Source organism: Dioscorea cayenensis, chromosome 4 (genome assembly GCF_009730915.1).
Source record: "Dioscorea cayenensis subsp. rotundata cultivar TDr96_F1 chromosome 4, TDr96_F1_v2_PseudoChromosome.rev07_lg8_w22 25.fasta, whole genome shotgun sequence".
NCBI lineage: Eukaryota > Viridiplantae > Streptophyta > Magnoliopsida > Dioscoreales > Dioscoreaceae > Dioscorea > Dioscorea cayenensis.
In genome coordinates, this window is record NC_052474.1 from 166076 (window position 1) to 178622 (window position 12547).

The following is a 12547-nucleotide window of genomic DNA, read 5'->3' on the forward strand; positions in this document are numbered from 1 at the left end:
ATTGAGGAGTAACGAACTTCACTGCATGTGTGATGGTAGTTGAGTGTCAGCATTGATTGATATTAGCTGCTCCTTGAGTGCATTTGTGTAGATTCATTACAAGCGCTTGTCTTATTTGTCCAAAAAAGAAATATATATATATATATATGGTCTTTGTGATTACAAATATATCAAAGAGTGTGTATGTACAGTACATGCAATGTAAAAAGCAATGCAACATTATGTAAAATAAAATAGCTGCAAAGTAGTAATTCGGGATAAAGGTAAAATAAAAAAGAGTAAAATTATTTGTTTCCAATCTAATTGATACCTGGTGCATATTAACAAAGTTTAAGAAAGCAATTCATGGAGGTGCAACAATCCAATTCAACGATGTTTAAGTAGGCTGAATTCCATGAACAACAACGCCACCATTTTGTATTCATGTTTTTTTGACAAGAGGAACATGCAGCCCGAAGACCCTGCTAAATCGTCAGAGACGTGCACAAATCTTAGTGAAGCAAGTGGGGACGGGGTCCGAACACACATGGGCACTGGGACCACCCGCACACAACCACTGCTCACATCTCTCAGAAATGTGCCCTCAACCGAGAATCAAACTCTTATCGTGAAGAGATCTATTAACGACCCATATACAAATAGACCATTTGATCATTGACATTTTTTGTATTCATGTTGAACAAATGTGTGGATAGCTAAAAAAACCGCTTCTCCTTGTTAAGTTTTAGACTTTGAAAGACAAGCAAAATAACAATTCTCGTGCCAGTGCCAGTGCTAATGCCAGAGGGACTCAAAGGATCTTCAATATTGCTTTCATGTTTATATCTCATATTAATATGAATATGCGATCAATCATCCTGCCGCCGATGCCATCAGATTTTGTCTATTAACAGTCTTTTTGTGTACACACACACACAAGTCCAATGACAAAGAAAAATTGAAGGATTGAATGACTTTATGATCTTACTGTTCCTGTCATCTTTCCAATTTGGTTGTCAGATAACAACAGTATTCCACTTGTGGCTTGCACTTGCCTCTTTAACATCTTAACAATTGTACGATTTACTTACTTGTACACCATAGGATGCAGAAATTAATAGCTAGTGCTGAATCAAGAGCTTATAACAGACACAAAGTAAGATAGATTGTCCAATGCTGAATGAAGGGTTGACTCATAGACATATTATACTTGAATTCAACTTCCTTCTTGGTTTCAGCAATTTGCTTGATCCCTCCAAAGGCTAAGTCAAACTATAGGAAAACAAAAAGAGAAAAAACAAAAGAAGAAAAAAAGAAGAAAAATAATTAAGAGAACCTTCCCAATCCCCATTGGAGGATAAAACAGAAAATTACACCATTTTTCTTCATGATCCAATGTCTAATGTAGAGACATCAACTTCTTGCTGCAGCAAAACGCAGATGGACAACCCTCTCTGATGATATACATATCTATATATCATTAATCTCTTCCACAGCCTAAAGACACGGTAATTACCATCAGCGTGACTCCACAAGTATGTACAATGGTTTATCCCTTAACCTTTCACGACCCTGCACCAAATAACATCCACCTCTGTTTAACATCCTCCATTTTCCTTGCTTGATAAATTGAGCACTATATTGTTCTCACACAAAAATCAATTCAAATCAGGAACATATATATATATATATATATATGTATGTATAATAAACATAGGAACAAGTTGTAGTGAATTGCATGGAGAAAAATGGATGCCAAGGGAGACAAGGAGAGATAAAAACAAAATAAGCATACTAAACACACCTTGAGTTCAGGAAGCTCAATGACACATGCACATTCAACCACTTCAGCCCCAACCCGCTCTAGATGAAAGAAACAAGTACCGTAGGTTATAAAAGCTGCATGACTCAAGTTGCAGGAATAATAAATTTAACAAGTTAAAATGCAAATACATAGATTTAAGGAAACTGAAACCCAAACAATACAATCAACGATCAAGCTAAATGGCATGCTGGTGTAATAATAATGATTTCCCAAATGAATAAGAAGCATAAATATAGCTGCAGAACAAGAGAATATCAGTAGGTAATGCACCTATTAAACTAATGGCCGCACAAAGCGTTCCACCAGTTGCAACCAAATCATCAACTACCAAAACACGCTCCCCAGGTTGAACTGCCCCTACATGCATTTCAAGGCAATCTGTTCCATATTCCAGATCATACTTTTCTGCAATCACTTCACCTGAAAATTTTCATTCACGAGACTCATAAGCCAATAGTTGCTCTAACAAGAGCTTTATTAAAAGGAAAATGTAAATCAAACACAAGATACAGGAAAACGATTCTGGCAAACCCATGAAGCAAGCAACCTAGCCTAATTTTTTTTTTTTAAAAAAAAAAACTTGTGCAATTCTAACACAAGTTCTACTAACGTAAGCTTTTCAAATAACCCATATCAAACAGTGCATGCCTGAATATTTATCTTCCTTAAAATAGATCATTAAAACCCAACTCAACCTTGACAATCATTGTGCATAAAAAGAGAAATCATCAAGCAGAACTCAATATTTTGAAAGGAAAAAAATCATCATACCCGGCAACTTTCTCGGTTTTCTCAGTGGGACAAACTTTGCACCAATAGCTAGTGCAATGGGTGATCCAAATATGAAGCCTCTAGCCTCAATTCCTAAGAAACTCAAACCATCACCAAGTTAGTCATAACAATAATAACAGCATCCCCTAGAATAGTAAGAATGATATGGCTAGAAACAGCCAAACACCAAACATATAAATTATGAACACCAGCACCATTGCCCTCCATATGGAACTCCCAAGTATAGTGTACAGGTGTCAAAATTTCTTCCTAATTTAAACATGCCGCAGCCTTTACAAAACTTTTTTTTTCTTTTTTTTATTAACTTTCCAGTCTTAGTCCCTATGAATGAACTCAGCCCCTCTGCTCATCACAAAGGAATAGGGGAAAGATATACACAAGAACGAGATGGTTTCATCTTCCACTTTGTTTTGTTTTCCTTTTTTCCCAATTTAGCCGTTACTTGGATTAGATTGATAGTGAGAATCAAATCAGATACAATGGTCATCAACAGCAATAAGTTTGTCAACATGATGCAAAAATGTGCAATTCAACTTAATGACAACATTAAAATGACTAAAGCGCTTGAACCCCCATAAAACAAGTTCCCCATTCATGTAAGGGAGATGAGGTTAGCTAACATCAAAGTTTTATATGTCATCAAGAATTATTTGGCTCGGTGCTCAAAGCTGTACAGATTCAGCACCTCACAGGTTTCAAATGCTTTGCTTATAGTGCATAACACACTAATAAACACTATAGATGATTTATGGTGTTAATAAGTGCAACCTAACACCCATTTCAAAGGCAAATATTTAAAGTAGGACCGCTGGAAGTGGAGGTACAGTGCCACCACTAAAAGCATCAGTGGTATGAGACATCTAAATCACTAAACACTTCCCCAATAGGATTAGAGAAAGACGTGTTAATGATCGAGCTAAAGCATAAATGAAATATACTGATAAATAATAAGAGACCATTAATATGTAGTAATATGTAAAAAAAGGAAAACACCTACCAGTCCTAGACAAAATTGTATCAATCTGCAACAAGTACAGGCTGCAAAGTAGTGAATAATATATAAATATAAATACACCAAACTCATCTGTTTGTTAGTACGAGCTTCAGAAGTTTAGTGGCAATGGAACATGATTAATGACCGTAGCACCACTGACCAAATCAAAGAAGTTGAAATGAGAGACAGAACAATGTAGATTGAAAAGCGGCCAATAAGAGAAGCAATCAATGATCCTACTGTAACAGGGTCAACTAAAACATTGGAAAGATTGCTGCTGCAGGCCAGAATGGCAGCTTTCCCACATAGTTACATCACTGTGGGGACCGGAAAGCAACATGGACGTCTACCCACCACCTCCACAGGCCACAGCATACACACACAACAGAGGATACAAATTGAAACCACAGGCCCTAAGTCAACTAATCCAAGGCCGGACATGATAACCCAGCCACTAAGATGGCAATGCCGTCAACCCAGGCACCCTCCCACCCATTAAAAGCTTCTTTTATCTTTCCGAAAGGCGACAAACAAGCTCTTCAATTGAAATGAAGAAATCTTTATTGGCATAATTTTAAAGTGAACGGCCCCACAACCGACATGTTTAACGAAAGGGATCGGCAATAAGTATGATTACAGACAACAAAATCTAGAATGGAGTCCACTAGATTAAGCTAAAAAAAGAATTTTAAAAAAAAAAACACTGGAAGAAGGGAAAAGAGTTCTTACCAGCCACAACCGAGATGCCCATCCCGGTGTACCTCTCGACGAACATATCCACCACGTTCTTGAATGCTATGGGATCCAGAAGCAACGTGGTGATGTCTTGGAACATAATCCCTGCAAAACCAATTATCCACTTCTCAGAAATGCCACAGTGGTGAAGCAAAGGCGTGCATATATACACAACACGGAAAGAGAGATCTGTGCAAAGACGACAACATGGGGATAGGCAATAGGCAATAGGCAATAGGCAATAGGCAATAGGCGTGCATATATACACACACACACACTATCTATGACAAAGAGAACAGCAGCAGGTAACCACACAGAGACATTTGTCTATGTCCTCCCTCAGCTAGGCAATAGGCAATAGGCAATAGGCAATAGACAAGCGACTAACATCACGGTGAGAAAGACAAACTACTCTTCTGAAGAAAAAATGGTAAACCAACAGAAGAATTCATTCTCTTTAACCTCCTCACATCCATGATCTTGCTTGCTTTGCTCATAGAATCACTAATAAGCATAGAAGCATACGGCCCAAAATGCAAGTGGATTGCTTTGCTGCCAATGAAATCCCCTGTTTTCCTGTACTTGTTTTTCTCGTATCGTATCTCCTCTACTTGTACTACAATTATTTATTTATTTATTTATTTATTTCATAAATATGATTTATCCATTTTATTATAAAAACACACATACATGCATCATCAGGGAACAGATGATAATAGAAAAGTAGACGAAGAAAACAATTAAAACACTTTTGGATGATGAATGAGGTTTATCATCCTTACATAAAAATAAATAAATAAAATAAAAACACTTGAAATTGTTTGAGCTGTATTTAATAAATTAGTGGTTTATCCACTTTACTCAAAAATTATTTGAGCTGAAATTCACAAGAAAGAAGCACATCTTTATCCATGAAATTTTATCACATGTTTTGAAATGAAAAACCAAAGGCGAAGGCAAGACCACAAATTAGGAGAGAGAGAGAGAGAGAGAGAGAGAGAAAAAGGAATTCTTACCAAAAGACAAAATCTTTAAACAAATAAATAAATAAATAGAAAGGAAAACGAAGTGAAGAAGAATAGAACAGAATATGAGGGGCAGAGAAGAAATTGAAGAAAAAGGATATGCATAAGAAAGGGGGCGCTACCTGGTTTGGGGAAGTTGGGAACGACTCGTATCGAAGAAGCAATGACCTCTGCGCGGGGGTCCTTGTCCTGGAAAGCCGACATTGCTCCAGAACTCACACCTTGCGTTACCCCTCTCTCCACTCTCTGTGCGTGTGTGTGTGTGTGTGTGTGTGTGTTCGTGTGTGTCAAAGAACTCTGAGATCCTAATTTTAGTTGTTGTAGTAGTAGCGACAAGATGATATATATATTTATATTCAATACAAGATGATATATGTATATATTGAAAAGAGAGAGAACGAGAAGTGATGAATAAATGATTTTGTGATTGATTGGATGAAGATGAGAGCAAGAAGAGATAGACAACGCAAGTAAGGAAAGCGGTTGGTATTTATACAGTAAAGAAGAAAGGGAAGCACTCTTCAGAGAAGTTAAATAATAATAATAATAATAATAATAATAATGAAAACTCATCCAGTCGAGGGTGGTGAGTGTTTTTGTCTTTCTCTGCCGAGTCCCACTTTTGTCCTCTTCTCACCAGTGGCGAACAACTAGTGTATGTACCAGGTATGGTGTATAATAATAACTGTACAGTATCAGTATGTCTGTCTGGTTAAGTCTCTCTACTCTAGGCTAACTGCTCTGGTTTTATTTGTTGCTTGGGGATTCAAAACTTCATAGAGTTAAAAGTTGACAACCCAGACCAAGCCTATCTCAGAAATAGTAATCACTTTTTATGTGTGTTTTATTTATGTTAACCTTTCCTTTCCTTTCCTTTCCTTTCCTTTCTGTAGAGTGGACCATTGTAAATAACTTCATCCGGTGGCATATCCCCTTTATTGTTGCTTATTTCATCCACCCGAACAACATCACAGATTTGGTAAATTTCGATTGTCACGTGATTTGTGATTTGATTGATTGAAAGGATAACGAATTTACTTTGTGTGACATATTAGTTAATTATGTGTATAAAACAAGGCGCCGTGAAGAAATTTACTTTGTTTTTCTAATAACAGTTACTCTGGGTAAAAAAAAAAACAACGAAACAATGCATAACAAAAAATAAAATTAAAAAAAAAAAAAGTTCTGGCTGAAAAGATGAGCCGATATCCAGCTGGCAAGTCGCAAGAGTAATGAGGGCCGTAAAGATGATCAGAATGAATGATCCGTTGGCTCGTGGCTTGAGATGGCAACAAGACCCGGGTGCACCGGTTCGGAAGGTTGCCTGTGTGTCAGTCCAGGATTCGCTGGATATTGCTCGGTCTTTGGATTCGGTGCTCGCTCCTGTACTAGTTTACAGTTTACTGATATATATATATATATATAGCAGTAGCAGTAGCAGTAGCTAGCAGCAACGTACGGCTGCAAATTCAAATGATATTTTCTTTTTGCCAACTTCGGACTCCATGTGGGGTCTTTTGCCTTTACAAAATGGTTCACGTCTCCTATATTCCTTCCTTTATATCGGTTCGATTTGTAAGTTGTAGCCCACTCCCACTCCCACTCCCACTCCAATCTTGTTCTTCTCATGCCCCCCTCCCCTCCCTAATCCCTCTATCGCTTTGAAATATATCACAACTGATCATCAAGTGAATATTATTGAGCTTGATTAAATTAATTTTTTTTTCCTTTAGCTCTCTTTATATATATATATATATATATATGAAAATTTAAATAAAATAAAATATGATCTACAAACACTAACCAAAAGTACAACTAGTTTGTCAAGCATTGAGTAAAGCAAGCGCCAGGGTGCATGGTATATAGACATTAAAAAAAAGGGGGCGATATCAAATAATAGAGCTAGCATGGGATGCGAAGTGCGAAGATACTACACCTCGTGGGCAAATTTATTTTGTTTGATTTGGTGCATGGACAGCATGAGCACAAGACACTGTTTGTCTCTTCATATGATTTGGCCGGCATGCATAGTCCCTCCTGTCATGGAATAAACAAGGAACCATCCTTCCTTTAATTATTCATTAATATGCTAATTATACTGTTTTCTTTTCTTCCCTCTTAATACAGCACAAGGAATCCGTCTAATCAAGAACAACAGGCAGTATAGATATATATATATATATATAGCTGTAAGGGAACATTAACATATTTATATATAACTATTTTTTGGGAGGTGATGAGGTGATAGCACACATTTAAGGAAATTTATAAATGAATTTGTTTAATCACTTCATGGCCTCCTGCTGTCTGGGTAAACACCCCCTGTTTAATTATATTCAGCAACAACTGGAGCATCTTTACTAATCCAATCATGCATGTTTGCCAGAAACACAGCTCCAGAATATAATCACCGTACTGGTGGCCAAATGAAAGAAGCCTCTTATAAAATTGGCCTGGTGATTCGTACCAATCTTATTTACATCAATTTTATGAGCGGTGATTTCTCTCCCAAGATCATCTAATTAATTATATTCCCAATCATATATGAATATGATACACTCTCATCATTGGTTGTGGAAACTCCTAATTATAATCTTAGTGAAAAAAAGAGTGATGTTTTGCTTGTGAAGCTATTGCTCAGATCCTAAAAGCGAAGAATATGCTGCATGCACACGACGTCGTTTGTCAAACACCTTATCTGAACTCTGAAGAAGAAATTAAGTCTTCTTCTTTGCCTTTGGCTTGTGAAGTTATTTTTCTTTTCTTTTTTTTTTTATTTAAAAAAAATGAGTATCTTCAGATAAGCACGACTAAAAGAACATTATTACTAAACTCCATATTATTTAGTTCTATCAAGTTTTTAATCAATATTATCTGAACTCAGTTTTCTTCCCCTTGTTTTTGCTTGTAATTAAACATATATATAAATTATATGTTCACAGAGCTAGCTCTAACAGCTTGCGACCGAGTTGACCATGTGTGGATGTTGATGCTCTCGTACATTGTACTTGGTTGCCGACTTGTAATATGATAAAATATTTTATAATTAGTTAACGTAAGGGAATATGTGATCACTTTGGTAGTTATGAAAAAAGATTCTTCCAAATAATGATATTTATTTATCAAACACATGGAACTGATGGAAGCATCATGTTAATATATATATTGGTCGCGGGTCAAACGGATAAATTAAAATTTTCAAGTATAGTTCCACCGTTGCCGATGAGAGTTGTCATAATTTTTGAAGTGGGAGGAGATACCCAATGACTTTTGACGTGTATGACATCTATAAATTGTTGAAAATTTTGAGTTTGACTTTAGTGTTGTTTATTTTAAAAAATAAATATTTATTAGTTAATAAATAAGTACAAAAAGAAAAAAAACAAGAGAATATAATAAACATATAAAACCGATTAGGTAAGATGAAAGTTCAAAACTTAAGCCACTATTACAACCCCACATATGCATGATCCACTCACTTTAACTATTCTCAACATTTAATGAGGGGTCAATAGAGTTTAGAACACAAGACTTTGTAAAGTCAAAGGTTCATTTTATGGTTGGAACAAATTCCTCCAAACTAGCTCGTTTTAGTTTTGGTGATGCAGAAATCAAAAATATCAATATGTTACCAATATTGTAGATGATCGATGAAAATGGGTGAGCAAAACAACTGAAAATGAGATTGTTTCACTCAAGTCAAATTTGGCAATATTAGTTGTTATACTTGACAAAATTAAAAAAAAAAAAAAACACTTTTCCAATATTTGGTTGATAGAAGAAGATAAATATAATAATTGAACTGAAAGGAGTTTGAGTTTTTTTTTTCCCTTTTCATATAGATAATTTATCACACATATATTATTTAAATCTCAACTCTACATTGGAAGAGAATCGAATCCTCAACTTTTCACATCAGTATAAAAAATTTTGATAATTAAGCGAGAAAATTCTATCAAAATATTTTTTTTTCTTGTTGTTATTTAAATTTTATTATTAAATTATGATTTATTAATTTTTATATAAAATTATTATTATGATTATTATTAATAATTTATTTTTATTTTTTTCTTTTAAAAAAGTTATTATTATGACTTACAGTCTTCTGTCTCCTTGTGTTACCCTGCTCCAAAACGCACCCAACTATCTTGGTTCATGCTTGGAATTATCTTCGAACTTGAAATTATCCGTACAAGCTAAGTTTTATCAATGCATGAAACAATATACTAAAATTCATTTATTTCCCCTAGAGGAAAAAAAAAGGAGTAGTCGTGATTTTATTATCATTGATTATTTCTTAGTTTGTTTTCACAATTTTTTTTTTAAATGTCAGCCAATTTATTCATCAAGTCATTCTCATTTCTCTCATTTGAGGTTTTTTTTTTACCGAAAGCTATTCATTAGGGTTGTGTGCAAGATCTATGAATTAATCATTTAACCCGCGCACCCTTAGCATGAGATGAGGGGTTTGGGCTGCGAGCCCACACCCACAACAAGTGACTCGTTATCATTATTTTTTCCAGAGAGAGGCCAATTATTGCTAGGTTATGTTGGGGTTTAGCCACATTTAGGCCAGAAGAAAAAGTTGGGCTTTGGCCCAATCCCTAAATGAAAAAAAAAAAACTATATCAACAATGGAAGCTTTGAAGACAAAATAGAAAACTCACTTATGTGAAGTGAAGTGCTAAAATGGGTTGCATACTATAGCCTGTGGCTTATTAAGAGGATCAAAACTTATTAAGAGGGTCAAAACATAGAGAGAAGAGAAGCAAGAAACCAAGAAGAAGAGGAAGAAAGAAAGGGGGCTAAGGTTTGAGCAAACAAGACAATTGGACGGCAAATAGGTGCTGGATTTCACTCAGATTTCGTGTGATGAACTCTTGCGGATAACTCTCCTAACCTACCAAGTTTGATTTTTCTTTAATCTCTTCTTGATGTCAATGTTATTAATCATTGAGTTGATGATGTGTGTGTTTTTTTGAGCATTTTGTTGATGTGCATCTTGCCTTCTTGTTGTAAACCTCTAATTGCATTTAGATAGAGAACCCTCTTGTTATCCCATTGTTAATATAGTGAAAGATTCAAGAGGCTCTAAAGAGTCCCATGGGTTTCCCCTCAATTTGAAGGGTTTTTCCATGCTAAATTTGGTGTCTGATGGTTCCGGTTGGGGTGTGATGTGCTAAGTTCACTCAAAAACTCACTCAAAAATCAAACACTCACACACAATCAAAACAAGATAAAGGAGGGGTAACCCAGTTCGGCATAACCTTGCCTACATCTGGGGGGTCAGGCCCGGAGAAACAATTGACTAAAAGTGGTATAAGAACAAGAAGTACAACACTCACTTACTCAATACAAAAAATATCCTCTCAAGATTGCCCGACGGCTACATTCTCAACTCTCACCGAAGAGTCTCTCACTGTTTGGCTCGTCCTAAATCTTCAAGCAGGATCTCTTATATAGACACATCGACGTCTACAAAGTTACCTCTTTTAGAATTCTCCGCGGCTTCCTAACTTGGACACCTTCCAAAGTTAGATGTTGCAACACCCAGTTGCAACATTGCCCACCTTACTGAACATAACTGAGTTCTAGCCAGATGCACCCGAATCTGCGACCTTCAACCTCCCGGTTCCTTCCTCTCGTCACTTCAGTAAGTCTACCTCTCTAGAGGGATGTGCCCACCAAGGCACACTATCTCACCAAAGATGGTCACCGAAGATCTCCCGATCTTTTTCCAAACTTGGCCCAAGTTTGGTCTTCCCAAATAATCTTCGTTTGGCACATGAAATATTGTTCTTGATTTCATCTTCATTCAAGTTTAGTCTTCAATATCTTTAAGCATGATCTTCAATTATCGAATAAGAGTAGGGCTGCAGTGCTTCTGAAATGTGACAGATTTGATAAGCCCTTTGTCATTTAGAAAACCTGTCAAGCCATATTGATCAAATGCAGGTTCATCAATGATCCTTTCTGCAATTACACCCCTTTTGCTAATAATCTTCCATTTCTCTTTACATTCTTCATTCAAGAATCTTTTTGAGTCTGGTACAGTTGCTTTCTTCTTGTTTGCTGAAACAATGGGGGTCTTCTTTGCCGAAGGCTTGGGTTGAAATGTCACTTTCTTCTTTGGCCTTTTTGCTTCAGCTTTCTTCTAACTTCTGAGAACTGGTCCCTCCTTTCTCTTCAACCCACTTCCTTCAGTCTTCTTCTTCGATAATCATACCTAAAATAAAACTTATCTTTCTTGAAGAGATCCTATAGTTTTGATGCACTTATCAAAAATAGTTTATCATCACATGATTGTATTGAGAGGAATATCTACTAAATAAAGTCTTTAAGCTTGATCTTCATAAAATCTCCACCTAGATCTTCATCACATGTCATGACCTCATCCTTTGCCACATCATCATCCTTGTCATCTTTTCTTTTGATGAGTCATTTCTAGCCACGTCATCATCCTCATGCCATGTCACCATTTGGCTTATCATATAATGTCAATCCACGTCATCAGACTTAACAGTGTCTTTGCTTTGATTGTTTGCATTTGTCAAGTTTTAGAATTTCTTATCTCATTGTAAATTACAAAAGAGGAGTTAAAATCACACTTTAATTTTACCTAGGAGGGTTATAAGCTCATATAGAGGCCGCATAGAGTTAGCAAAAAGCCTTGCGGGTGCCTTGCGGCCCGCATAGAGGCCACATAGAGTTGGCAACAAGCCTTGTGGCCTGCATAGGACAGGCAGAGAGGCTTGCGGGCGTTTTGCAGTCCGCATATGACCGTAAGCATGAACAACAATATTACTACAATACTTTTGCTGAGTTTTTACTATTGCAGTGCCGGGAATCCCGAGAAGTTATGAGCTCTTTGTAGCGGGTTAATTTTTTTGATAAATCACTCAACTTTGTCGAAATATCGTTCTCATCGATTTTGGTTTGTTTCAAAGCTCGTTAAAAGTCACTACCATTTTCACAAACAGTCACGGCTGGATTAACATTGTCATTACCGACGTGGCGGCTCGAAAAACCCAATCGCTGAGCCTCCATGCCGCCTAACGACAACGTTAATCCACCGAGTGACTTTGTTTTCATGAAATGCTAAGTGACTTTTAGTGAAAGACTTTAAACAAACCAAAAATTCGATGAAGAACCGATATTTCGACAAAATTGAGTGATTTATCAAAAAAATTAACCCTT

General features: G+C 36.3%; 1 protein-coding gene across 1 annotated transcript; it reads right to left on the reverse strand.

Annotated features, from left to right (window-relative positions):
- Nucleotides 1-1085: 1085 nt before the first annotated feature.
- Nucleotides 1086-5830, reverse strand: LOC120259081 (adenine phosphoribosyltransferase 4-like). Its single transcript, XM_039266619.1, has 6 exons — nucleotides 5473-5830; nucleotides 4320-4430; nucleotides 2576-2668; nucleotides 2075-2224; nucleotides 1784-1842; nucleotides 1086-1551 (listed from the first exon to the last, which is right to left on the reverse strand). Exons 1-6 carry the CDS (start codon nucleotides 5552-5554, stop codon nucleotides 1498-1500), a joined length of 549 nt encoding a protein of 182 aa, XP_039122553.1. The 5' UTR covers nucleotides 5555-5830; the 3' UTR covers nucleotides 1086-1497.
- Between the last annotated feature and the right edge of the window lie 6717 nt (nucleotides 5831-12547).